This window comes from Euleptes europaea, chromosome 5 (assembly GCF_029931775.1).
Source record: "Euleptes europaea isolate rEulEur1 chromosome 5, rEulEur1.hap1, whole genome shotgun sequence".
Classification (NCBI taxonomy): domain Eukaryota; kingdom Metazoa; phylum Chordata; class Lepidosauria; order Squamata; family Sphaerodactylidae; genus Euleptes; species Euleptes europaea.
Window position 1 is genome coordinate 94,139,762 of NC_079316.1, and position 27,402 is coordinate 94,167,163.

Sequence of the window (27,402 nt, forward strand, 5' to 3'; positions counted from 1 at the left end):
GCTAGGCAGGGTCTGTACTTGGAAGGGAAACCACCAAGGAAGACTATGCAGAGGAAAGCAATCACAAACTACCTCTGCTTCTCACTTGCCCTGAAAGCCTCTTGCTAGGGTCGCCATAAGTTGGCTGTGACTTGACAACTAGGGTTGTGTATATCAATATACCTGAACTGAAAATAAACTTGAAATTAGCCATTTCAGCAATTTTCGGGTTTCAGGTTGACTGACTACCAAAATGTGAGAATCTGCCCGAAGCCGAAAAGGCAATTCCCGACAAAGCCGAATAGATATTCAGCTTTTTCAGGTTTCGGCTATTCACCTTTGCTGAGATGCGCAGCTTGGGTCGTCCCGAGTAGAGGCTTTGTTTCCCTGTACCGTGACTACCTCTTGAAATCAGATTTTTGATTACTATAATAAAGGACTGTTCACAGGATGTCATTTGCCACCAAAAGAAATGTTTCCATGCCTTATTTTTCTTGCATTTAAGCCTTTTCCTCAGTTTGGAAGCTAATTTGCATGGACATCATGCTATGTGCCCCAGATACGAAGGGAGTCCCCAGACTTTGAGGTGCCAGCCTGCCAATTGGCTCTTTCTGCCAGTCCTTGGCAATGCTAAACTTCTCTAAAATGAGAAACCTGGTAAAAAAAAGAAGTTGAAAAGAACAGTTAGGAGGATTACATCTCTGAAAAGGCTTGGGGGTTATTCAAGTCCACAGTTCTAGAGGCTCATCTAGATTGTATATCGGAAGCCAGGAAAGGTGGTATTAAGTCAACATGCAACACAAGCCTTTATTGGCATATAGTGGTATTAAGTCCAAGAGGTCACCACCATGGATAAGGACCTCATGGGTAAGGTGAAGGATGCAATTAGAGAGAAAAAAGGCTTCCTTCAGAAACGGGAAGGATTGCCCAATCGAGGCAAACAAAAGCAAACACAAACTTGCACAAAGGAAATGCAAACAAACAATTAGAGATACAAGAAAAGATTGTGAGGGACATAATTGCCAAACACATCAAGACCAACAATAAGAAATTATTTAAGTACATTAGGAGTAGGAAACCAGCTAGGGAAGCACTTTGACCATTGGATGACAATAGGAGTAAAGAAACACTAAGAAAGGATAAAGCGATTGCTGAGAAACTATCAGCCCATTCCTTAGGTTTCTGGGCAAAACCTCTTAGGAGGCGGCATGAACCCACCGCCAGCGTGTGTGTAAAACCGTGATTACACACACTTATGCTGGCAGTGAGGCCAGTCCCGCTGGTGGCCAAGTGCTGCGGGACCGTGCCTTGCCCCTCCGCCAGCACGGCCTCTCCATGGCGCAGGCCACAGTGTAGAGAGGCTGTGGCAGTGCAGGGGAGCGTTCCCGGGGGAGGAGCCTCCGGTTAGGCAGTTCCCTATTCCAGTTCAGCCGGTTACACCGCTGCCAGGAATGGCGATGCTGCGCCTGCTTTTGAGCAGGTGCAGCCTCGCTGGTTTCTATGGGGCGAAAGGCCCTGGTAAAACAAAAAAAACTGTGAAACGGCTTTTTTTTGCTTTACGGCATACGGGAATCGGCTTAGGAAGAGGTGCCTCTGCGCCTCTTCCCGCTGTCAGCTCAGGAATGGGCTGTAAGTGAATTCATCTCATCTGTCTTCACTGTTGAAGATTTAGGGCAGATTCCTTCTACTGAACAGAGGTTTTGAGGAGGGGAGAATGAGGAACTGGGGCAAATAGTGGTAACAAGGCAGGAAGTCCTAGAACATCTAGACAAACTACAAACTAACAAGTCACAGGGACCAGACGGTATACATCCTAGAGTTCTTCAAGAATTGAACTGTAACAATGATATGTAACATGTCCCTTGTATCAGCCTCTGTACCAGAGAACTGGTGAATGGCCAATGTACCGCCCATTTATGAAAAGGGTTCCAGGGGAAACCCAGGAAGTTACAGGCCAGTCTGTTCCAGGTAAATTAATGGAGAGCATTATTAAAGATAGAATTCTCAAACATATAGAAGGGCAAGCCCTGCTGAGCAAAACCCAACAAGGCTTCTGTAAAGGTAGGTCCTGTTTTACTAATCTTTTAGAGTTTTCTGAAAGTCTCAATAAGTATGTGGACAGGAATGAGCATGTGGACATTGTGCATTTGGATTTCCAAAAGTTTTCTGATGAAGTCCCCAACCAAACACTGCTAAGCAAACTTCATAGTCATGGGATAAGAGGAGAAGTCCTCTTATAGATTGAGAGCTGGCTGTCTCACTAACCCAGGGGTGTCAAACTCATTTGTAGGGAGGGCCGGATATGACATAAATGTCACTTGGTCGGGCCGGGCCATGTGCACATAAATAAATAAATAAATATGAGAGAAAGAATGGAAGGAAGAAAGGAAGAAAGAAAAAGGAAGGAAGGGAGAGAGGGACAGAAAAAGAGGAAGAAAGAGAGGGAGAGAAAGAAAAGGAGTGACAGAAAAAGAGGAAGAAAAGAGAAAAGCCTCCCCCCCACCCCTGGCTGGCCAGCTGCCCTGTGGCCCAGTGTGGCTGCTGCAAAACTTCCCTCCCCACCCCCGGCCACGCCAGCTGCCCTGCGGCCCAGTGTGGGTGTGGCAAAACTTCCCTTCCCACCCCCGGCCACGCTCTGTAGACTAGCCAATCCTGGAGCATGGTGTCAAGGTCAGTGAAGTTGCAGTAGCAGGCGGCCTTGCACAGGGCTGCAATGAACATAGCAATGGACTCATCTGGGCCTTGGTTCCGCTGGTAGAACGCATGCTGCCTGGCAAGCTCCAAGGGCTGTGGTGCAAAATGGTTCCTCAGGGCCTCCACGATGTTGTCGTAGGGTGTCTCCTCCAGCTTGGTGGGGGATAGCAGAGCCTGGGCCAGCTCAAACATGTCTGCCCCGCACATGCTGAGGAAGGTTGCTCACTTAAGATCAGCATCGGTGATCTTGTTCACGTGTAGGTAGAAAGTGAGCCTTTCCCACCCGTCTTGAACTACCATCTCTTAAGTCTTTCTGACTATGGGATTCTCCCCAGCATAACTTTAAGCTTGTTAAAATTTGCTTTCCTAAAGTCCAACCTATATGTGTGACTACGTACAGTTTTTCCTTTCCCCAAGATTGTAAATTCCAAGAGTACATCATCACTACTACCTAGAGTGCCTACTACTTTAACCTCATCAACTAGTTCTTCCCTGTTGGTGAGAATCAAATCTAAGATAGCATATCCCCTTGTTTCCCTGTCCACTTTCTGGAATAGGAAGTTGTCAGCAAGACAAGTCAGGAATTTATTGGATCTTGCATTTTTAGCAGAGTTGGACTTCCAACAGATATCTGGGTAATTAAAACCTCCCATGACCACCAGGTCCCATCTCTTTGAGAACTTTGTGATCTGGTCTAGGAGTGTTCCATCCAAGTCCTCTGCCTGGTTTGATGGTCGATAGCAGACACCCACCATAATATCACGATTATGTCTAACTCTTTTTATTTTTACCCATAGACTCTCAACTGAGCTACCATGCTCAGATTCATGTACTTCTTCACAAGTGTACATATCTTTGACATACAATGCTACTCCTCCCCCTTCCTTATCTGTCTATCTCTTCTAAACAAGTTGTACCCCTCAATCTTAATATTCTAATCATGAGTGGATATCCCACCAAGTTTCAGTAATACCAGTTAGGTCAAAATCCCCTTCCTGTATTAGGACTTCAAGTTCTTCCTGCTTGTTTCCCATACTCCGTGCATTAGTGTGCAGACATTGGAATCCATGGTTTATGTGCCCCGAGGTTTTCGTCTCTGAACTTACCCTCAAATTTATGCTTCCTCGCATACATGGCACTCCCCGCAAATCTTTATTGGACTCATCTCCAGTTATTGTCATCATGCTAGGCTTTAAATTCTTGTCTCGCACCCCCATAGGATTTAGTTTAAAGCCCTCCTTATCAGGTTGAGAAGGCTTTCACCAAAAACATTTTCCTTACCCTCATGAGGTGCAAACCATCTCCCGATAGAAGAGCTTCATCATGAAAGCGTAAGCCATGGTCCAAAAATACAAACCTTTCTTGACACATCTATGCCGCCAGTCATTAATTTGTAGTATTCTTCTTTCCCGTACTAAGCTATGACCTTCGACAGGAAGAACTGAGAAAAAAACAACCTGCGCCCCAAGGTCCTTAATCTTCTTACCCAGAGCCACATAGTCTCTTTTAATACATTCAGGGCTGCTTCGGGCAATATCATTTGTTCCCACATGAATGAGCAAGAAAGGGTAATAATCTGTGGAAGCTCAGTCTCTGTATTTGGTGACTTTTTAACATTCCTGGTAAACTCAAGAGGGCAACCTCAGCCACTCTGAGTAATTGGACCACCTGTGTGGGAATGTCATCTCTCCGTGTCTTGTTGTGAACATGATTGTCGGAGATAATGAAATTGTGACACAGCTTGAGTCAACTGGAGCTATTAGAGTTGAATGCTTTCCTCTCCTTCCCTCCCCTCCCTCTAATTTTAGATTGCAGCACAGATTGGTTATGGCCAGATAACTAGATAATAGGATTGGGTCAGGGTCATAGGCAGCTATACAAAGACCAAAGCCAGACTTTCAGCCTATGGGGAGAAGTTGGAAGTATTGCTAACTAAATGATATTAACATGGCTGAATTTCCATGATGCCACACAAAATTTGTGCTATATACTAGTGCAGGTAAATAGGAGCTGGCACAATGCATGCAAGAAATTTCTTACTGATAAGAATTCATCTATATGCTACGTATAGAATAATTTTGCAAAATCTGTAAGAGCATCCTAATTAGTTCCTAATGGATTTTTCTTCTTGCCCCATACCAATCCAAGCCCTAGGGTCTCTTCACACATGAGAAATTTTCTCCATAGATACTACTTCTATGCCAGATTGAGCCCCCAGACTGCCAGTTGCCTATCTGTATTCGAAAGGTTCAGTGTTTGTAGTGTGGGTTTTATTTAGATATCATTATAAACATACAAAAATGATCATTTTATGCAGATAGCACATTCTTTCACTGAATGCTCTTTTTTTTTTTTTTTTGCTCCAGAGCAATATGAAGGGACAAAAATGTAACATCACACCCATAGGAGAGACGTAAAATCTTTCCCTTGTGCATCTTTACCCAGAGAAAAATTCTGCTAAGTACAATGGGGCTCTCAAAAAGTACACTGGGAACTCAGCATGATACCAAATTTATTTAATTATTCTATTAATCAGTATTAGCATCAGTAGTGAAATAAATGGATCTATCTAAGGGCTGAGCCACATGATATGCAGGACATTCCTTGGAGGGAGCTCACAGGTTTTTTTGCTTTCAGTTTAGTTTTCATGCATCCAGGGGCCCAATTGGAGTTGTAATGTGAGTGGAGAGGGTTTTTTTATTTACTTTGTTTATACCCCCCTTTCTCCTCAATGGGAACACAAAGTGACTTACAATATTCTCTGCTTCTCCATTTTATTCTCACAACCCTATGAGGTAGGTTAGACTGAATGTATGATTGGCCCAAGGTCACCCAGCAAGCTTCAATGGCAGATTGGGGAGCTGCTTTTTGCTTTATGTTTGTCACAATGGGACCCACAGTGGCCCTGAGAGCCATTTCAGTTGGGGAAAACAGTGCAGGGGGAAAGGCTTAACACCTTCTGCCCTGGTCCCAGTTGGAATCAGATCCCTGCTCACCTGAAAGTTGAATGTAAAAAAAATACTAAGAACTCTACTTCTGGAACTCCTAGCTCTCATCTGGCTTGGCCTTCAGTTTACAGATTAGGAAGAAAGAAGAGAGGGAAACCCTTCAGCTAAAAATAAATATGACCTTGTGTTGTTTACAGAGTCAATATAAAGGAAGAGATGCAGGACTTGTGTCACAGGCAATAATAAGATCTGCGTTACTGAAGCCAGTAGAAGCCAGTGCAGGTGGCTCAACCAAATGCTCATGATGTATTCATGGCTGAAACTGCCAATACAGGATAGAGCCTGTCTCCAGGGTCACAGCTGTGGCGTCCTGGTTCCAAGAGCATAATAACCCACTCCTCCAGCCTCCTTGCCAGCCCCGAGGCTAACCGTTGTGCCTTTGTCGACACTGCATATGTATCTCCTGAATAGGATATTGAAAGTGATGAACCAAGATTGCTCTAGGCAAATTATATAACATACACTAGCAAGCTAACATAGCCTTTCACTTCATGTGCGAATAGGTTGCTAAATTGTTCACTGGAGGGGGGGAAGTCTGATGTTAAACAACAGTAGTATTGTGTACAGGCTGCTTCAAACGCCTGGCAGTCCATTACTTCAAAACCAGTTAAGTGGATCGAGAGTAGAATTACTTTGGAAAAGCTCTTCCTGAAGCTATACTGGGGACAGAATAATCTTTCTTTGCAATCCTGATTGTTGGTAGATTTTAATTACAAACAAATTGGATTGTTTGGATTGTTTGTAGACGTAGTTCAGCATAGACTCCTGGGGAAACCACCAGTTGTCTTCACTTGGGAGTCTGAGCCAATGTAATCTAGAGGCGTCCCCAACTCTAATGGGTCTGTGTCCACCATCATCCCACACAGCTCACTTTTTGGGGTTTGATAATCTGCCTAGGGTTGCCAAGTCCCTCTTCACCACTAGCAAGAGGTTTTTGGGGCAGAGCCTGATAAGGGCGGGGTTTGGGGACGGGAGGGACTTCAATGCTATAGAGTCCAATTGCCAAAGTGGCCATTTTCTCCAGGTGAACTGATCTCTGTCTTCTGGAGATCAGTGGTAATAGCAGGAGATCTCCAGCTAGTACTGGGAAATTGGCAACCCTAGATCTGTCTGAAAGAGGAGTGGTAAGCCTTTAGTTGTCCATGGCCCATCATTTGTGAATCCTCAGACACAGTTGACACTCATCTTTTGTGGGAGATCTGTTTCTGGGATCACCACCAATTTTATTTATTTATATTTATATCTCAAACTTCTGACATACCCTCCCTGGCAGAACCAGATTTGTCTGAATCAGCATCCTCTGATTTCCGGAAATTGGCTGCCCTTTTCCCAAGACTCTTTTGTGTTGGTCAGACATGTTGGAGCGTCAATGCTGGCCGGGCACTTTCAGGCCTCACAAGGTGGACTCGGCTCGAAAGACAGCCACATTAGCTATTGGAAGAATGGTGGTCACTCTGGGGGGAGTGGCTTTTCACCACAAGGATATTTCCTTCCTGCAGCAGGCCTTGTTCCGACTGGATGGTATTCTTTTATCAGATTGGGGGTCTGATCTTTGGTTACTTCATATAAGGCATGACATATTGGAGTGGCTCCAGCTTTGAGGCATTGGCAGAAGCTAGGGGGAGGGCATGGCCCTCTTCCCCTATGCTATTTGGCGGGAAAGCATTTGGGCTGGATCGATTAACAAGAAGGCGGTAGGCGTACCACCTTATTCATCTCAAATGGAAATCCCATTACGGGATTGGGGAAGTGGCACGCAGCGGGATAGACCTGGAGCAGGGCAATCCCAAATGCCCTTCGAAAATGGCAGGGGTATCACCAAGCGGCTGTCGCCAAGGGGAAACCTGGTACTGCCATTTATGGGCACTCCCAGCGGGATCGCAGGGAGTAAGTGTAATAAATCAGCCACATTGGGGTTGGCTGATGGACTCGGATCCAGCCCCTATGCAAAGCCAATGTTTCTCAGTTGTTGCAAGTTAAAGTTGTGGCCAACTATACTCTATTCTTTGTTCATGCTTAATATTCCAATTATAAAGTTAACTGTTCATCTTTATTGTGTTGTGTGATTTGTAGCCAAGGCTTTCCTATACTTAACCCTGGACATGCAAGTGTCTGCTGTACTACAACAGTAAATGTGACTGACATTATTGTGTATTAAAATCTCTTTAGTATCCTATGTAGAAATGCCACCTTTTCTCCTGTATGTGTAATGTGCCATCAAGTCACAGCCCCAGGAAAGGGCTTTAAAGCCAATTGAGGAACAGGGATGGTTTGCCATTACCTTCCTCTACGGTCTTCCTTGGTGGTCTCTGTTCCAACTGCTGACCCTGCTTAGCTTCTGAGATCTGACAAGATCGGGCTAGACCATGCCGCCTTCCCTCCCACCTTTTCTCTTAGACGACCTCTTTTTTCTGTAATACTTGAATTATACGCAAATCTTGTTTCAGCATGGAGATGCAGGAATGGGCAAGCATCATCTGTTGAATTCCTGCCTGCCATACAGCTATTAAAGCCATAGATGTTTTATTGAAAATAAAACCATGGACTTTGATGATGAACAAGGCCTTCCATTTCAGCTGAGCTTATGCTCTGATGAGAGAAGTCAGTTTTTCTTGGCCTCCTACCTGGCTGCAGCTACACTGTCTTTTTCTGTTATATGCCTGCTTAATAAAATGCATCATAAATGCCAGTATGGTGCAGGATATGGCTTGACAGTTTTTAATTTCCCCGCTAGTTTTCTTTCTTATTTGTCCTGTTTGTGAAATGTAGCTTTATTATGAAAAGCTCTTCAGAAACAGAAGATTTACTTTCAGACTAAATAGCTCTTTAACCGATTTAGAGTTCTGTGTTTTAATGAACCATTACCTTGGGAATGTCTCTGAGTACTGGATATTTCTTAAACAAAAAAGTCTCCATTCTGAGGTCTGGTATTTTGGTATGTGCTAACAATTCAGTCGTAAGCAGAGTTACACCCTTCTAAACCCATTGAACTCAAGGGTGTAATTCTGTTTAGCATTGCACTGTAAGACTGGAAGCAATGTAACCTCCACTGACATTTTGGAAGCCTTCCTATCTGTACAAGAACAGTTCCCTGTTGAACTGGAAAATGGGACTGTACACACTGCAGCTTTCATTTAGCAGTTGTGTAATGCCTTCATTCTTTGTTTGCATCCTGCCTTACTGTGATGTAATGGCCTTTTCCGCATGCATCGCTTAGATTTTCCACATGGGTGATCTGCTAGGCTTGGAATCAAATTCTCCAATTTTTTTCCGGCATGCCTCCCCTTGCAATGTTGTTTTCTGTTTTCCCATATTTGTTTTATCCTGTCAGCACTTTTCCCTAAAAGCAGTGTTTTCTTGTGGGGAGAGTCACGTCATTCGTGACGTTGTGGATGATTGTGCTGGACGCTCGCCTCATTTCCCTCTAATTTTGGGGGTTTTTTTTAGTGTGCATGTGCTCCGGCAGAGAAGCTGGCACAAAATGGATGCCCCTCAAAAACAACTAGATTCCCCCTGTGTTTGTCCCTCTTTGGCAATCTTTCTCTCTGTGTTAATGAATGCCCAGATTACCCCCTTTTCCTTTCAAAATCAAATCTCTTTAATCAGGTTACTTTTGATGCCACAGAAAAGATAGGAGACTGCCGTAAACACCCGGCTAAGAAGAGCAAGACCCCCTCTCCCTTCTCCTCCCTCCATCCTTTTTTATTTTTGGAGGCTTAGATCAGCAGTAGAACCAGTGTTCCATCGCTGATCTGAGTCTCCAAAAATAAACAAAATAATCTGATTAAAGAGATCTGGTTTTGAAAGAAAAGGGGGGAATCTGGGCATTCATTAACATGCATGGAAAAGATTGCTGATGAGAGGGAAGACTGTACTTTTCAAACTGCCATGGAAGCTACAAACGTGAGACTCCCCCTTTTTTGCATTGCCTTGGATCAAAGGTGGGGGGGAATCTCATGTTCATGCTACATTTGATCCAGCAGCATCAAGCAAACAGGGCTTCACTTTAAAAAAAGTCTTTCACACAGAACTGCCACGGTGCCACCCATTTGCAGCAGCAGGAGAGGTCTGTGAAGGTCAGAGTTCCAAGAAACACCAGCATCTCGCCACAAATCCCCTTATTTTTCCTGCAGCAAGGGCGGGGGTTATTCTAGCATTACTTTGCTGGTCTAGATGTAAAAAAAAAAAAAAAATAGGGGGGAAATGGAGGGAGGGGAGAGGGGCAAAACAGTGGGTGTGAACAAATGTTTGGTGGAGTTAAGAAATAATGAATGTTCCCAAGATGTCCACATGCTCAAGGGAAGCTGGCTCGGATATGGAGAAACATACACATCGGGGCAAAAGTGCTCAAGAAAACAATGGGGAATAAATGACGGGGAAACGTTTCCAACACCAAACAGAGGGGAGAAATGCTCAGACGTGAAAAAATATAATGTAGCTTTTAACGGCAGGAAACATTGTAAACCATTTGTGCGGAAAAGGCCAATTTCTCTGTGCCAAAATTGTGTATTATTTGTATACCAAGGAATGCAGCACTCTGTGTGCAAATGAGAGTTTGGGCTGATTGTGTCTGTTCATACTGCTTCAATCCACAACAGTTTTAACAATTAACAACACCAGATGAAACAAAAATGAGACAAATCAAACTTTCTGAATCTTCTCTAGAAGGGTCACCTGGTAAACTACACTGACAACATTAGTTGATTGTTTAATTAAGCTATAGGTTGTTCCATATTAAAATAAAAAGCCTGGAGGTTTAGAGATTAAAATGGATGGGGAACAGGCAGGCAGGTGAGCAGTTTGCTTCTCCAGATGAAACAAAAATGAGACAAATCAAACTTTCTGAATCTTCTCTAGAAGGGTTACCTGGTAAACTACACTGACAACATTAGTTGATTGTTTAATTAAGCTATAGGTTGTTCCATATTAAAATAAAAAGCCTGGAGGTTTAGAGATTAAAATGGATGGGGAACAGGCAGGCAGGTGAGCAGTTTGCTTCTCTAGCTTGACTCCCTCTACATGAATGTGGAATCCAATGGAAGAAGACTCCTTTTGTTAGAGAAACACTTAACCGAGGCAGTTTTAAGACATGCTGAGCCCCTGTGCCAGGGGTCCCCAACTGTTAGCCTGATTGCTCAGTTATGAATAATATGGGGAATTTAGCGTTCAATAACCGGCAGTGGGCATAACCTGGGATCGTTTAACCAACGTTTATGGGAGTCCAGTCCGAGATTCAATAGGAAAGACGAAGGCAAATGGGTTCAGTTTAAAGATTTTTACTTAGTCAATTAATTATGTTCACAAGCATACAAAATTCATATATACAAGCACATACAGATCCTTTTTTTAAAAATAAATTTTATTGATTTTTTAAAACTATAAATTCTTCATAATTTTAACAACAATGTAAAAATAATGTCAAAATCACAATTACATCAATTGTTGTCTTAATTTCCAATAAACATAAAAATAAAACGACTTCCCCATCACCTCCATCTACCTCTTAATAAAGTGTTGCTATCCTTCGTTAACATATTCTGATCCTAATATTAATCTCATTCTAAAGTTTCATGTTATATAAAATTCTGGATCAGAGTAAAAGGTAACCTTCCATTTTTCCCAGATCTTATACATTATCACAATGATTCATCCAAGCCTCCCATTTCCCCTAATTTCTCCAACTCCACCAGTTCTAACATTTAAACGATTTAATCCCTTTATTCTGAAACATTTGTCCCTTTCCATTTGGCTGCCTAAGATAATCTTGCAGCCATGATAACATAAATTTAATCATGCTAAGTAACATCATCTCCAATATTTTAGGGATATTTTTCTGTATAATCAATCTTATTTCATTGTAAATCATATCCCAAATCCATATCACAAGTCCACCCCTTATAAAAAAGGAAAAGAAAAAACCAATATCCTTACTACATTCCAACATTTTCCTTGAAATGATAATCACATTGATATTGATAATTCCACTATATATTTATATCCCATCGGTAGTCTATATAAGGAGGTCTTGTTTACATAATCCCTAAATGATGTCTAAATCTTAATTCCACTACACCGTAAATAGCCATGCCACCCATCCACACTGTCAAAGCCTTCCAATCCAGCAATCATATTTAAATCAGTCCTTTAACCATGGTCTAATACTTCCTTCTGCAACTGAAGTAAGTCAGTCAGGTATGAGAACAGGATCTCTTTATTCTCTCTCATTTCTTCAGGCAGGTTGCATAACCAAAAGAAATTCTTTCTGGCCTTCATCTCCCTCATGGCTTCAATCTGTTTTCCTTGACCTGCTCTCTTCTTCCTTATATCCACACGTCCTTCCATAACTTTTTTAGATGAAAAGTCCTGTCGCTGTTCGGGCCGTTAAGTGCCTACACTCTTAGATGTACCATTTACTGAGAAATGGAGTTATCTATTCAGCGAGACACCACTAGACCGGAATCAACGGTTCCTAGAAACTTGTTATTGCTTCTAGGACATCTCTTGAACACGCGAATAAATTTATAATAATGGACAAGAGTAGAAGTATATAAAAAACACATTTATTTACATTATACAATATATGCTTTTTGGTTGCAAAGCCTTAAAATATCATATAAGGATAGACATCATTAGTCTTAAACATGTTTATGTAGCAAGTAATCATTCACATTCTCTATGCCTCCATAAAGGAGTATCTTAGTCAGAATATACTCATAAAGTATCCTTAGTGCAATGCACCTTCATTCAGAATATAAGGTTACAGAAATCCTGTCAAAATATGGTTAATTCTTTGGAGAAAGATTTGGTTAGAAGTATCCTAACTTAAATCATTCAAAACATCATAACATTTCTGTACAGAAGACACACTATACCTTGCTGTGTCATCTGTGTCATCTGGAGTCCTTTAAAGACTTCTATTAATATTCTTAACTGATCATCATTAAGATCAGGCATTGTGTATGTACATGCTATGCATGCTCTTTCTAGTTTTAGACAGCAATGCTGAATATATAAATACTATGTGTTAGCTTAAAGCTATTTACAGTCTCTTTGACTGTGCCAATCTGTGTATGTGCATTGTGCATATCTCACAGAGTACAGAGAGTCTCCTTTCCCTTCTCTGGTCTCTTGCTCTGAGGAGGTTCAGAAGTCCCTCTGTTAAGTAGAGGACGTTCTAACACAATCTCAGAGGTCTAGCTATTAGCCCTGTATTCAGGATGCTTCTTAGCATTGGTAAGCCAAATAGGCTTAGTTTGTAAGAATCCATAAATCTGATGGACTCTCAGTGTTCCAATACATGGAAAGATCACTGCACTTAGATTCCCATTCAAAGAATAGGAATTCTAAGGGTCTCTATCCTTTTCTAGGAATAGAGCAGTCTCACAAGAAGACTGTAAGTAAGATATGTTGAAATATCCAGATCTTGATACTTCAAGATATCTCTGAAAACTACTGTCCACGCAAGAACAGAGTTTTAATGTTTTACATCTCAAGCCTTTTGAGATGGAGGTGCTACACCAGACAGCTGCAGTCTGCCAGCCATAGAACTCTAAAGTGCAAGCTGTACTGTGGCTGTTGTTTATACTGTTTCTAGACCCATTAAGAGTGTTCCTTTATCCCCTCTTCCTTATCCTTCAAAAGGGTACCTTTATTCTCTCTTATCAGATACCAGGAGCTTAGTGGCATCTGCTCCTGTCCTCTGATATCTTATTGTCCAAATATAGACATCCTTCCCTTTCAGTCCTCTGTGCCTAAAGTATAAATACTCATTTCTGAGTTACATGATCACGTTACATATTTAATTTCTATACCATCCTCTTTGTTAGGACTATACGCATTAAATGAGACTACTTAGAAATCTGTAGCACAACGTTTAACTATATAACTCATGAAACACAATTATAGCTGACATTGTCACTTTGCAAAGTGTTTTGTTTACATTAGTTAGCAGGTTTGCATCTAGCAAGATTACAGTAGAGCAAGGAAGCATATTACTCTTATCTTGAGAGAACTATAATGCCTTTAGGCTATATTAAGCACAATTTCAGCTATTAATGCACTCCTAGTACATTAAGATATCTTAAGACCTTGAAAAGGCCATTGAGATTCTGACATCTGGCAGCTGAGTCAGAAAGGTGACTTTTCGCTGCCCCTTCAAGGACAAAGCCAGAGTAACTTTAGTAGTTAGCTTTGATAGAGCTAACCTTGAGAGTAGTCTGTCAGCCTGACACAGAGCTAGCCTGTCAGCATGACACAGACTTTCATTATACATTACACAAACCTCTGTATGTGTATGATGTGTTTAAGCTCTATAAGGAATTAATTCTGCACATGTTCACAAGATACCATGATCATGTCAGGGCCTGTCATAGTCCATTTCTTGCATGTCTGTTCTCATTGTCACAAGCTGGTTACCTTCTTGGACTTCTGTCTTCTTCTTTGTATCCTTGTATTCTTCCATAACTTTTTTGACAGAAGAATCCATTACTTGCATGTCTGTATTGGTAGCCATCATTTGAACCTTCATATCTTTTATGTCTTCTGTAACCAGATCCAACTTCTGATTACATATCAGTGATGATTGGTCAAGAGTCGTCATCATTGAAATCAGTTGAGCCATCTGTGTTGATATCTGTTTTAATTTTTTAATTGTCGCCTCAGAATGTTTAGCAAGCATGTCCTGCACTTTTTTTTCCATGGTTAAATTCTGTAAAGTTTCCTTTAATTTCGTAAAGGCAGGGCTATGAATTAAGCCAGATCAGGGAGAGGTTCCAGACATTTACATAAGTAACTTAGTTAAGAAATTGGTGGTCGTCTAGCAGGAGTCCATTGCATGTAATTAATAAAGAATATTTCATTGACCAGCTTAGTATCTTTTTCGGGTTGAAAAATTAGGTATTTAGGCTTAAAATAACTTTTTAAAGTTGAAAATACCAACGAGTTTTACCAGACGCTCTAGATCGGCAGAACCAGGAAGTAATCCAGGAATTACCTCATCGCGGACCTTCTATCGTCTCTTCTCTATGGTTGTTACCTTCAGGAATGGTTTTAGTGTAACTCGAGTGAGACGAATTTCCGGTCCTACGACCTGCTTCCTGTTGATTTGCTTGCAGAACAATAGAGAGGGATATATGAAGCACAGAGTCTTCCGGTCCAGAATATCCTCTTTGCTGTAAAACGTGGCTGGAGGACTCAGACAAATTCTCAAAGGCTTCTCCCTCCCCTTCCTTTAAGGACGCGTCGGATTGGCAGATCTTAAGTCAATCATTCAAGCTCGTTGTTTTAGTTTAAGCTGATCAGTTTGATAAGGCTCCTGCTGCTTTGTCTGATGGATCTCATGCAGCAAAATCATCCAGTTCAATTAAGGGAGGAACACGGTTACCAGGAATATTTTCTTCTACCCCCTGTTATTCGATAACGCCAGTGAAGAACGAAAGATTCTTATCTACTCACTTGGGCGTCTGGAGGTGAGGTTCTAATCTTAATGTAGTCCTTATGATGTTTATAAGGTGCTGGAGGGTAGAGTCTAATGCCGAAGTTGCGCTCTGGCGATTGCAATCCCTTCGTGCCCACGGGATCAAACGTCTGAATCTCCGGGGGACTTAATGAAGCTCCCTCGGAGTATTCAGGAGATCAAACCGCATAGATGGCTGCAGGGAATTCCTGCTTCCCAGCCCACTTGCAAGGGCTGGATTGGGGTGCGGTAAATCACCCCAAATTACACGCAAACTTGGATTCCCCCCAGGAGCCCCTGGGAGGACATGGCACTCAGCCCAGCGTCAGCACCGGAAGTCCACATACAGATCCTAAGAGCAAAAAGGGAGGAGGAAAGTGATGGTCGTCAATGTGGCAGGAGGTGATGACGGGCAATATGGTACCTGTCCTGAAGAGGAGATGTCCCAAGTTCCGTGGACTAAAACACTGGGGAAAAAGGGCAGAGTAGCGGGGATCCCGGGGGGGGGGAGAGAGGGAGTGGGCTACGCAAAGTCCAACTAGCAGAGTAACGGCAAGGAAGCCAAGGGAAGACCTAAGGTATGCTATGGATCTCGGGGACCCAAGTTATACTATTTTCCAAGGGGGAGGGTGATGGGATTACCCTCGCGGTTCCCAAGTTAAAACAAAAGGTGACAAATGGATTAACGACCGGCTGCCGGGGTGAGGAGGTATGATAATTTGGTAGACTATACTGTTTCCATTGGTTTGTGCAACCCTGGGGGAATCAGGAATCTCTCACTGATGGGTTTTGCTGCTCATACACAGGCTGCACATCGCGATGTCCGGGAAAACATTCCTTTGCATGGCCGGAGGAATGGTTTTTATTTGTTTGTCTTAATGTCTCTTAATGCTTAGCTGATTAAGTCGATCAGCTCTGGGGGGTGGGGGAAGCACTGCCAGTGGTTGCGTGCTGTCAGCTCCCTGCGATATGGCTTCCACTGGAACAGGGCCACTGCGAAAGGTGGACTCCCTCTGGTTCACTGGAGGGTTGACCTGGCCTCTGCTCCTTCACGGCCTGCTCGTGGGATGAAAGAGCGCTCCTCTTCAGGTGGCTCTAGGCTTGCCGCTTGCTCTGGAGAGGCGGGGGCACGCATTGACTGGGGTTGCCATGACCAGTCCGGGATACAAACAGTCCATATCGTAACACAACATAGTGCCCGCCGACATATTTTCTTGCACATGCCAAGTGTTTTTAGGACGTCGGTGGGGCCAAGTAGAGTTTTTGCCCAACAGGGCTTCTGATTGACAATTGGAGATTTGATGGGTCTGTGCAGATTTTTTAAAATGTTGCTTTTGCAGCAGCTACCAGCACAACACTAGGATCTACGCTGTATTACTGAAGTTAAGCTGTGGCAATTATTTTGAGGCTGGTTCGGCCTCCTGCGGCAGCCATTTTGTGGCAGCCATTTTGTTGCTGCGCCCACCATGCCATGTCAGAATTCCAAATACACCCACAGGCTCAAACTGGTTGGGGACCCCTGCCCTATGCTATGCCGAATTTTAAAGGCCCAGTAGCATTACCTACAAAATTTGCATAATAATTTTTGTTTTGTTTTGAGAGCCTTCATAACCTGAGGCCCTAAACTGTAGCTTGCTTAGTTTGTAAGTAAATCTAGCTTGGCATACCCCTATATGTTGACCCTGGGGTTTAGGGAACCCCAGAAGAGTCTCACTAAGTGCAGTGTGTGGCTCAACAGTGGGAAAGAGGAATAGGCAAATGTCACCCTCCTTTTGTAATGGGTGTGCTCTTGCACTGACTGGTGGAAAACTATCATAGGCCACAACCCTCTGAGGCCAGAATCGGCAGCTTAATTAGACCAGGTGGAATTGAATTGGCTCCTTTTGACCCCTGGCTGCAATTTCATCCACTGGTTGTCCGCCATGGTAGCGCTGCAAGAGTACAGGCAGGCCTCTTCGGCAACTGGCAGAGGGTAAGGCAGAGAGGGTAAAGCACTTGAGGTCCTCAGTTTGAGAACTCGGCATCTTACAGTTTTTTAAGCTGCCAGGATTGTAGTGCAGAGATATTGTATTTCTTCTTTGTGTGCTCACCGAGACTTCGAATATTATATTTGTAGGAACACTGGAATACAGTTAATGCTTTTCAGACTGATTTTAAATCTTTTTAACACTTGGTGTTTTTCTTTTTCTTTCCATCGTAGGTTATCAATGCTGCTTTAGCTCTTGCTGCCAAACCCAAAAGCCAGGTGGTGAAAAGCAATATGGAAATGTATAAGAACACATGGGAGAATCACATACGTGTGCTCACTGAAGCCGTGGATGACATTACCAGCATTGATGATTTTCTTGCTGTATCAGGTGGACTGCTTTTGATTTTATTTTTTCCCCCTTTTTAGATACCTTTCTCTCTTTTTTTAATGATTATTTGAGAGGCGACACAATCCCTTAGGAAGCTGCATTATATCATCCAACCTCCAGTATCTAGCCAGGTGTGAAATTAGTGTGAGGGAAAGTGAATCTGAAGACCGAGGAATGCAATTGCTGCCAATCCCTGAAGGAGTTTGCAGAAGACAAGGAGAGGCCTTCGCCTCACCTTCTGCTGGCGCAAAAGACAGTCTGCCTTGAAGCATGTTACCCGCCAGTGGGACAGCCTGCGATGGAAATTAGTAACACTGCCAGGTAGGCTCAAAGAGCCTCACGTTTTACTCCCACTAAGAGAAAAAAGCTAATTAGTGGATTCAACTCACACTTGGGTTTTAAGCAAAATGTAATTATAATTTCATGTGATTGAGGGAAAGGAGTGCGCTGGAAAGGTTATTCAGGCACAAGGAGCATTGAACAGCAAGCAGTGCAGTGCATTTGACAAACACCTGTGCAAACTGCTCAAATAATACCAAGTAGCAGCATATTAAATACAAGCTTAAAAAAAAAATATCTCCAGAGTGGAGACATTAACTCATGGCCATGCATGCATACCCAGTAGGATATAGGAGCAAGCTTGAGAACCATGTACCTTTCCTAATAATAATAAAGAGCCATCAAGTCGCAGCTGACTGACGGTAACCTCTAATGGGATTTTGAAGGCAAGAGATGTTTGGAGTTGATTTTCCACTGCCTTCCTCAGCATAGCAAACCTGGACTTGATAGTCTCCCATCCTAGTACTAACCAGGGCCAATGCTCCTTAGCTTCCCAGCTCTGACAAGCTCAGGCAAGTCTGGGCTATTCAGTCTGCTACTTATTTTTCCTGCTTGGAATTAAGTGAATAGGACCTTTCAAGGAGTGTTGGGTCTACTTTTTTTTGGGGGGGGGGCATACATTCAAAGAGAATTTATACTCCTCCAGAGCCTCTGCTGTTGGTTAGAACTGCCATTGTCTGGGTCTCTGTGGCCCTGATCAGTTACCCCAGAGCAGGACTGAGTCTCAGCACATGAACACATGAAGCTGCCTTAAACTGAATCAGACCCTTGGTCCATCAAAGTCAATATTGTCTACTCAGGCAGGCAGCGACTCTACAGGGTCTCAAGCAGGGATCTTTCACATCACCTACCTGCCTAGTCCCTTTAACTGGAGATGCAAGGGATTGGACCTGGGACCTTCTGCATGCCAAGCAGATGCTCTACCACTGAGCCACAGCCCTTCTCCACAGCAGTTATGTATATGTGTCAGGGCAAGTCCCTTCTCTGCTCCAGGACGAAGAACTGGGAAAGCCCTCATCTCCAGCATGGCAATGGCCTCCCCCTCCTCAGCCCTCCTTATACATTAAAGTAGCATGAGCTGAGCAGCTGGCCTGTGGGAGAAGCTTAGCATAAAATCTCCTTCAGGGCTAAGATCCAATTTTGAAAAGCTTGTTTGAAGCACACGAAAAATAGACAAATGAGGGGAATTGTAGAAGAGAACTACAGATCTTAGAAGACCAAGTACAAGTACTAGCTAATTCGAAACATGGAAGTATTCTCTGGTCTTCAAAGTGTCCTTGCAAACAAGGCAACCTTTCCAAGTTTTGCAGAAATCTGATGAAGGCCTCCTTCTCACTAGTCCTTATTTTATAGGCTGCATGGGAAGGAAGGAGTTCATCTTGGATCTTTGTGGTGGTGAAGATATTGCAAATATTCCATCCAGAAATGTTCAGGCGTATGAACTCCTTCGCCAAGAATCTTGTTAGTTTTGCACCTAGCACTTTTGGGGTTGCATGCAGAGCTAGGAGCATAATACAGAAGCAGTGGGTGAGAAAGAAAGGGATCTTTGGGAGTGTGTACTGGAGGAGTGGGGAAATTAACCAGCAATGGGTTATCTAATGTAGACTGGTTTTCCGTGGTCCCCCCACACTCATGATACTTGACAGACAACTTGACAGCCATCTAGGTGTCAAAACTAGGGTTGCCAGGCCCCTCTTCTCCCCCGGTGGGAGGTTTTGTGGTGGAGCCTAAGGAAGGCGGGGTTTGGGAAGGCAAGGGACTTCAATGCCATAGAGTCCAATTGCCAAAGCAGCCATTTTCTCCAGGTGAACTGATCTCTGTCAGCTGGAGATTAGTTGTAATGGCAGGAGATCCCCAGCTAGTACCTGGAGGTTGGCAACCCTAGTCAAAGCCTTGAGGCTTTCATGTGTAAGGTTGCTAACCTCCTGGTAGGGCCTGGAGATCTTTCAGAATTACAACTGATCTCCAGATGAGAGAAGTTAGTTCCCTGCTGGAAATGGCTGCTTTGGAGGGTGGGGTATGTGGCATTATACCCTGCTGTGCTCCCTCCCCTTCCTAAACCCATTCCTCCCAGGCTCCAGCCCCAAATCTCCAGGTATTTCCCAACCGAGAGCTGGCAACCCTACTCGCAAATGCTGCCTAAGCTTGGGAAATGCTTGGCTAAGATCCTCACAAAACTACCCTCTCAGATAGCTGTTAAGTCATCAGATGACCTAAAAGCAACAAAAAGGCTGCATCAGGAGGCCCCTTCGTATGGGATCTGCCCATCATGTGTAAAGTGCCATCAGGTTGAGCCGACTTACTGCAACACCAGCAAAGGGCTTTCAAGGCAAGCGAGAAGCAGAGGTAGTTTGCCATTACCTTCCTCTGCAGAGCCTTCCTTGGCGGTCTCCCTTCCAAGTACTGACCCTACTTAGCTTCCGAGATCTGACCAGATTGGGCTATACCATGCCGCCTTCCCATTACATTTAACTTACGATATTCTTTGTTTTATATCATCAACCTAATATGTCATTTTAGGAGAATTTTATAATATGGTTGTGTTAGGCTAATCTGATTGCTTTGAATTCCATAATCTGAAAACCTTTCTTTTTGGAGGGGAGGGATCCTAATCTTGATCAATCTGCCTCTGTTAAGAATAACTTATTTAAAATGGCCTGTTTTCTGCAGTTCTGCATACTAGTAAGTAAAAGGAGAAGAAACATTTCTCCCATGTTCACTTCCAAGCAAATGCATTGCTTCTGTATGGAGGAGGGTGACCTCTTCCGGACCCCATAAAATCGGACCCCCGACCCAATCTTCACCAAAAGTGGGGGTTCTTGGAAGGAGAGTCCCTTCAAGCTACCCTGAAAATTTGGGACCTCTACCTGCAAAAATGCCCCCCAGGAGCTTCGCAAAAAATCCCCATAGACTTGTATGGTGAGAATGTTCAATCAGCTAACTTCTTCTCCACCTCGAGGGAATTAGGTCAGAAAAGCTAATTGAAAGTTCTCACCATTACAGACAATAGAGGGTTTTTTTTTTTGCAAAGTCTTTTGCAGTGCTTTTGCAGTGCTTTTGCAGTGCTTTTGTATGGAGTGCTTTTGCAGTGCTTTTGTATGGAGGAGGGGGGCAACCTCTTTCAGATCCCATGGAATCAGACCCCATGACCCTATCTTCACCAAACGTGGAGGTTCTTCCAAGAAGAGTCCCTTCAAGCTACCCTGAAAATTTGGGACTTCTACCTCCAAAAATGCCCCCCAGGAGTTTCGCAAAAATCCCCATAGACTTTCCCATAGCTTTGCATGGGACCAGCCCCCCCCCCACAAAATATTGCCCATTGAAAGCTATGGGAGGACAGGTCTAAGTTCTAGTGCAGTGGTCGGCAAACTCATTAGTCAACAGAGCCAAATATCAACAGTACAATGATTGAGATTTCTTTTGAGAACCACCTAAACAAATAAAGGGAGAAGAAAGAGGGGGCAGGAAATCAGCTTGTTTTCCCCATCATTTCCCCCACCCTGCAGTTATTTATGGAGCCTTCAGTTCACTTTTATTAAGTCCCATCAACATAAATAACACCATAAGGGTCGCCCAACTCCTGCAACTGAGATTTTGCTACTAGGTTAGCAATGGGAGGAGGATGGAAGGAGCCCCAGTGTCTGCCTGCCCTCAACAAATGCTGTATCTCCCATTCAGCCCCTACACAGCAGCCACCGACTCTATGCCTCCGGAGTGATCTCATGCAAATCGCGCCCCATCGCTGCTGCTATCTCCCCCCAACCCCACCCAATGTTCTGCACTCTGGGAGGGATTCCCCCCGTGCCCCACTGCCACCGTCCTCCCCTCCTTCCCGGGCCAGCTGGGCGAGGCGGCAGCGGTGGGAGCGCATGGGGTGCACAGCGCGCTCCTGCCCAGCACGAGGCAGAGCCTGCCTCTCCCTCCACCTTGCAGCAGCAGCCTGGCCGGCCGGCCACTACCTCTCCCCGCTGCCTCTGATCCCTCCCCACTGGAGAGAGAGAGAGAGAGAGAGAGAGAGAGAGAGAGAGGAGGGGAGTCCGGGGGAGGGGGGCGCTGCCTCCCGCTCACCTGCTGGCTCCTTCCCGGGCCGGCTGGGCGAGGTGGCAGCGGCGGGAGCGCACGGGGCGTGCAGCCCGCTCTGGCCCAGCGCAAGGCGGAGCCTGCCTCTCCCCCCCTTGCAGCAGCAGCCTGGGCGGCTGGCCACCGCCTCTCCCTGCCGCCTCTGATCCCTCCCTGCTGGAGAGAGAGAGAGGAGGGGAGGCCGTGGGGAGGGGGCGCCGCCTCCCGCTCGCCTGCTGGCTCCTCCCGCCTGGGGCGCACTGGAGCCCGGCGGGAGCGCGGCGCCTCTGCCTTGCTGGGCGCGGGGATGCGGAGGAGCCGCTCAGCCGATGGACGGGGTGTGTGGAGGCTGGGAGCCGCACTCAAGGGGCCAAAGAGCAGCATGCGGCTCAGGAGCCGCGGTTTGCCGACCACTGTTCTAGTGGAAAAGCGGAGATGAGCACAGGGCAGTGCCTCTTTCCCCAATAACTCACACAAGGCCTACCTACACCACCAGACACCAACCCAATCCAACAGCCCAAGAAACCACATAGATATTTCTAATGGTGAAACTCACCACACCACAACAAAATCAGAAGTGGGGGCCCTTTTGTCATACGATACAAAACCTACACTATGTGCTGGGTGGAGGCCAGACATGCTCTGCCAGCACACGCCCCACAAAACCCACATCCAGCCACATGATACCAGGAAGCTGGAGGTCTGGGGGCACTGCTGCCAGCCCAGATGTGGCACACTAGAAAACACCAAACTACCAGGAAAAAAACCTCTTTGTAAACAAACGGAGACCAATTACAACAACCAAGCCCCCCCCAAAAAACTAGGAAAAACCCCACCAACCAACCAACAGGCCAAGGGCTGCTGCTGCTTGCTTCAAGTAGAAGGGGAAACAAATCAGCCCTCAAAGAAGCAATTCCCCCTTCCCCACCATCAAGCAACAGCAGGACAAAGGCCTGCTTGCTTTTAGCAAAATGTAGCAAATTGAAAGGCCCAAACTCCAACAAATTGAACGGTGTTAGAGCAAGCAAACAGGAGAAAGAAACAGCATTTCCGGCCTCAATCAGCCCTTCAAACTCCCCCCCCCACTAGCAAAATTTAGAAAATAAGCCCCAAATGCAATTACCGTGTTTCCCTGAAAATAAGACATACCCATAAAATAAGCCGTAGCAGCATTTCTAAGCATTTGCTTAATATAAGCCATACCCCGAAAATAAGGCACCCCGGGGCTGGTGTGGAGAAGACCAGGAGGAGCCCAGCTGAGCAGATGCAGTCCCGCGGCTGCTTCAAAGGCCCGGCAACCAGCGCGCCCGGGGCTGGGGTGGAAAAGACCAGGAGGAGCCCAGCTCAGCAGAGGCGGTCTCCAGCAGCCGCTTCAAAGGCTCTGCAACCAGCGCGCCCGGGCCTCTGGGGGCGGGGAATACAGGAGGAGCCCAGCTGAGCAGATGCAGTCTCCCGCGGCCACTTCAAAGGCCCGGCAACCAGCGCGCCTGGGCCTCTGGGGGCGTGACCAGAAGGGGGTGGTAAGGGGAGAACGGGAGCCGAGAGGGAGGACAGTTCTGATTCCCTCGGAATAAGACATCCCCTGAAAATAAGCCATGGTGTGTCTTCTTGAGGAAAAATAAATATAAGACAGTGTCTTATTTTCGGGGAAACACGGTAGTTGAAAAGGAAAACGATATTCTCAAACCCTTTGATGTCTTCTCCTCCAGGCAGCAGGAAGGCAGGAATCCAATGCGATCCAAAGCAACCCATGCAATCCAAAGCAATCCCATGCAAACCATGCAGCAGGTCAGGATGAGGCACCAAGACCCAGGAACACAGAGGGAGAACTGGGCAGCCACCAAACTCTCTCAAACCTCTGAAGAATGGCCTAGTCGTTCTTTTGGCCAAGTACAGAAAAGTTTGAAAATAATTCCAGCTTCTGTGACTGGCCAAAGAACACTGTTATTCCTGACCTGGCCAATGAGAATTCATGCTCCTCCTCCCTCCCCCACATTAGATTGTCCTCGCAGGCAAAAAATCAAGGTAGGCTGCAGCAGGAAGCAAGGAGCTGGCTCTCCTTGCAACAAAAGCCAGGGGGAAGCTGATTACCGGCTAGGCTCATTCCCCTGCCTTTTGCTACCGGTAAACCCAAAGCCCAAAATAAGCCAAAATGGCGATTTTCCAGCTTATTTTCTTTTAAAAAAACTAATTTTATTGTTTTTCCATATTAATTAAACACATCCAACAATCAATATAAGTAAACATCAAAATATAGATTCCAATATGTAGTTGTAAAAAATAAAGACTTCCCCTACATCTCCCTCAATCTTGTCATTTATTTGCAATCTCTTTTGTTTAAAATTCTAATCCTAATAGTATTACAAACATTCATAAAAAATCATTCTTTATTTAATACTGCCCATAATCTAAATATTTACTATTTCAATCATAATAGTTTTCCTTAATTTCATCTGCTATTGCGTTATAGGTATACTCATATTTCAAATGAAGAAAGAAAGAGAGAAAAAACAAGAGTATAAAAAAGATACTATTATATAATAAAAAAATAATGGATTAGATGATAAGTATCATTTTCCCTCCTTTCAAAATTAATATCACTGTAACTCCTCCATTTCTCCCATACATCTAATAAAAGTCTAATATATTGATATCATTAATATTTCTGTTTTTGTCAAAGCCAAGCCATTAATCAGTCCCTTTTTATTAAATCTCAAGAAATCTAGACCCTTTGAATCAGTTTCTTTATTCTGAATTTCCAACATCTTCCTCTTTTCCTCATTAGCTTTAAACGTCGAAGAGCATCCTTGGAGGTTGTTAGTGAAGTTCCCTCTGCATGAATTATAGGTTCATAGTCTGTCTGCAGTGTGTTTTCTTCTGTTCCAAAGGTAAAGAAAGGGATCCGGTAATTCCAGCTATTCGCCCTTTGAAGTTCTCCCAGTTAACATTAAAGAGTTCATCTGATAGATTGTACAAAGAAAAGTCAAAGCTCTTACATTCAAATCCATGGTTATCAATTGGACTGATTCAGTTTCTTCTTGCAGATATATATCCTTTAATTGTCCATTATGACTCTCCACCTCCTTGGCAGAATTTTGTTCTTCTTTAGATGATTTGTCGGTTAGAGAGCCTTCTTCTCCCATCTCAGATCTCAGTGTAATAACTTGGTCTTTAGAAGACCTTGAGGTCTTCTAAAATTACATCCAATTTCCGGTCAAGAAGTTTATACATATTGTTTGTCAGAGAGAGTAGTTGATCCAGCTGTTTAGTCACTCTCTCCATGGTTGCTGCTTCTGAAGATTCTGTTGCAACTTAGTTGGTATTGTCCAGACAGGTAATTCCTGTATTGTGGGTAGAAAAAAACTGCTGCGGGGGACAGAATATAAAGCCGCAAGCCTGCCGTTACTTCCTCTTGTCCAGAAACCAGGAAAGTATTTGCCAGTTGCACAGTGATGCCACACTTCAAATTCTGTAGTATTCTCGCAATAACAGACCCCTTCCAGAAAGGACGTGGCTTGAAAACTTGCTTAGTCAGAGAGACGTCGCCCCAGAGGAGGGGGCAATCTCCTCCTCCCTCCCCTTTGCTCGTCTCAGTCTCTGATTGGTAGCTTTAATGTCATTCAAAAAGTCCCGGTTGTTATGTCTACCCACCGATCAATTTGATAAGCTTCCTGCCGGTTTATCTAATATTTTCTTATTTTCAAAGAGTCATCCATACATTTGATGGGGAGATATGGATTCGATAGATATATTTTGTACTCCTTCAAGAGTCCAGGTAAAGCAAAAGAGTTCTTGTAACTTACTCAGATTTTGGGTGAGTAGGTATTCTTACTTCTGTATAGTTGCTTAGATGGTAGTAGATAGGGGAGAGCGAAGCCTAATTCCAAAGAGACGTTTGCGGCGAAGTAAAACCCCTCAAGCCGGCGGGACAGCGTCTGAGTCTCCGGAGTCTTAAAACTCAGAGAATTCAGGAGTCAAACCGCTCTTCATTGGCAGCAGGAGATTTCCTGACACCTGTTCCACTTTTTAGGAATCGGGGGGGGCGCGTTGGCACCCCTATTTAGACGTTTCTTGGTTCCCCCACCGGGAGCACCTGGGGAGACACAGTGCTTCGCTCAGCAGCCCTACCGGAAGTTGATTTTTCAGCTTATTTTCGGCTCAGGTTTATCGATATGCACAGCCCTAATGTTGACAAGATCCTGGATCCTCCTATACCCTGGCTGCTAAAATCTTGTAAGGACCACATCAACAAACCCTTAGAATTTATTATAAATCAGTCACTAATTCAGGGCACCTTCCCTTGCCCCCTCAAAGAGGCAGTTATCTGTCCACTACTTAAAAAACCATTCCTACAGAAAAAGAATGTGGCTAATTATTGTGTGTGTGTGTGTGTGTGTGTGAGAGAGAGAGAGAGAGAAGTGCCGTCAAGTTGCAGCCGACTTATGGCGACCCCTTTTTGGGGATTTCATGGCAAGAGACTAACAGAGGTGGTTTGCCAGTGCCTTCCTCTGCTCAGCAACTCTGGTATTCCTTGGTGGTCTCCCATCCAAATTCTAACCAGGGCTGACCCTGCTTAGCTTCTGAGATCTGATTACGCAGTCTCTAATCTACCCTTTCTGGGCAAAGTGATTGAGAGAGCAGTAGAGGACCAACTTCAAGTCTTCTTAGATAAGTCATCTGTTCTATTTTTTTCAGTCTGGCTTCAGGCCAGGCTATGGGACAGAGACACACTGCTGGTTTTAGTTGATGACCTCTGCCTGAGTGTAGACAAAGGGCATGCCTGAATGTAGACAAAGGCCCTTGCTCTTATTGTATTTATCTGCAGCCTCTGATACAGTAGATCATTACATCTTGTGGAGATGCTTGGAGACAGAAGTAAGTATCAGGGGATGGGAGCTGAAATAGTTCAAATCATTCCTCATGGATTGGACTCAAAGGATTGCTATTGGAAACCAGTTGTCATCAGTGTGGGACCTATCTTGTGGGGCTCCACAGGGTGCAGTTCTATCCCCCATGCTTTTCAATTTGTATGTAAAGTCCTTAGGGCAAATAATTCACAGTTTTGAGGTTGGCTGTCATCAATATTCTGATGATACCCAACTCTATGTATCCTTAATCAAATTTCCTGGTGATGTAGTAGAGGTCTTGAATCACTGCCTGGCTGCTGTGGAAAATTGGCTAAGAGTGAACAAATTAAACCCTGAAAAGACAGAAGTAATGCTGATTGGGAAGGTGGAGGTCTTGATGGACATTGTTCTCCCCACTTTTGATAGAGTACAACTGACCCTTGCTGACTCAGTTAAAAGCCTTGAGGTTAATCTGGATCCAGGCTTATTATTGGAGAAGCAAGTTAATGCAGCAGCAAAAAATGCTTTCTACCAACTCAGCCTAGCCATTATGGCAGATGTGGCCACCTGGATCCACACAACAGTAACACTGAGACTAGACTACTGTGATGCATTGTACATTGGTCTCCCCTCAAAATCAATTTAGAAACTCCAACTGGTGCAGA

The 27,402-nt window shown here is 44.4% G+C and overlaps 1 protein-coding gene across 1 annotated transcript in view; it reads left to right on the forward strand.

The window, feature by feature from the left end:
* Nucleotides 1-27,402, forward strand: part of CTNNA3 (catenin alpha 3) — a 955,294-nt gene that overhangs the window by 637,782 nt on the left and 290,110 nt on the right. Inside the window, exon 10 of the mRNA XM_056849344.1 lies at nt 17,336-17,492. Within this exon, the coding sequence (XP_056705322.1) occupies nt 17,336-17,492 (157 nt within the window). The remainder of the gene's footprint in view (nt 1-17,335; nt 17,493-27,402) is intronic.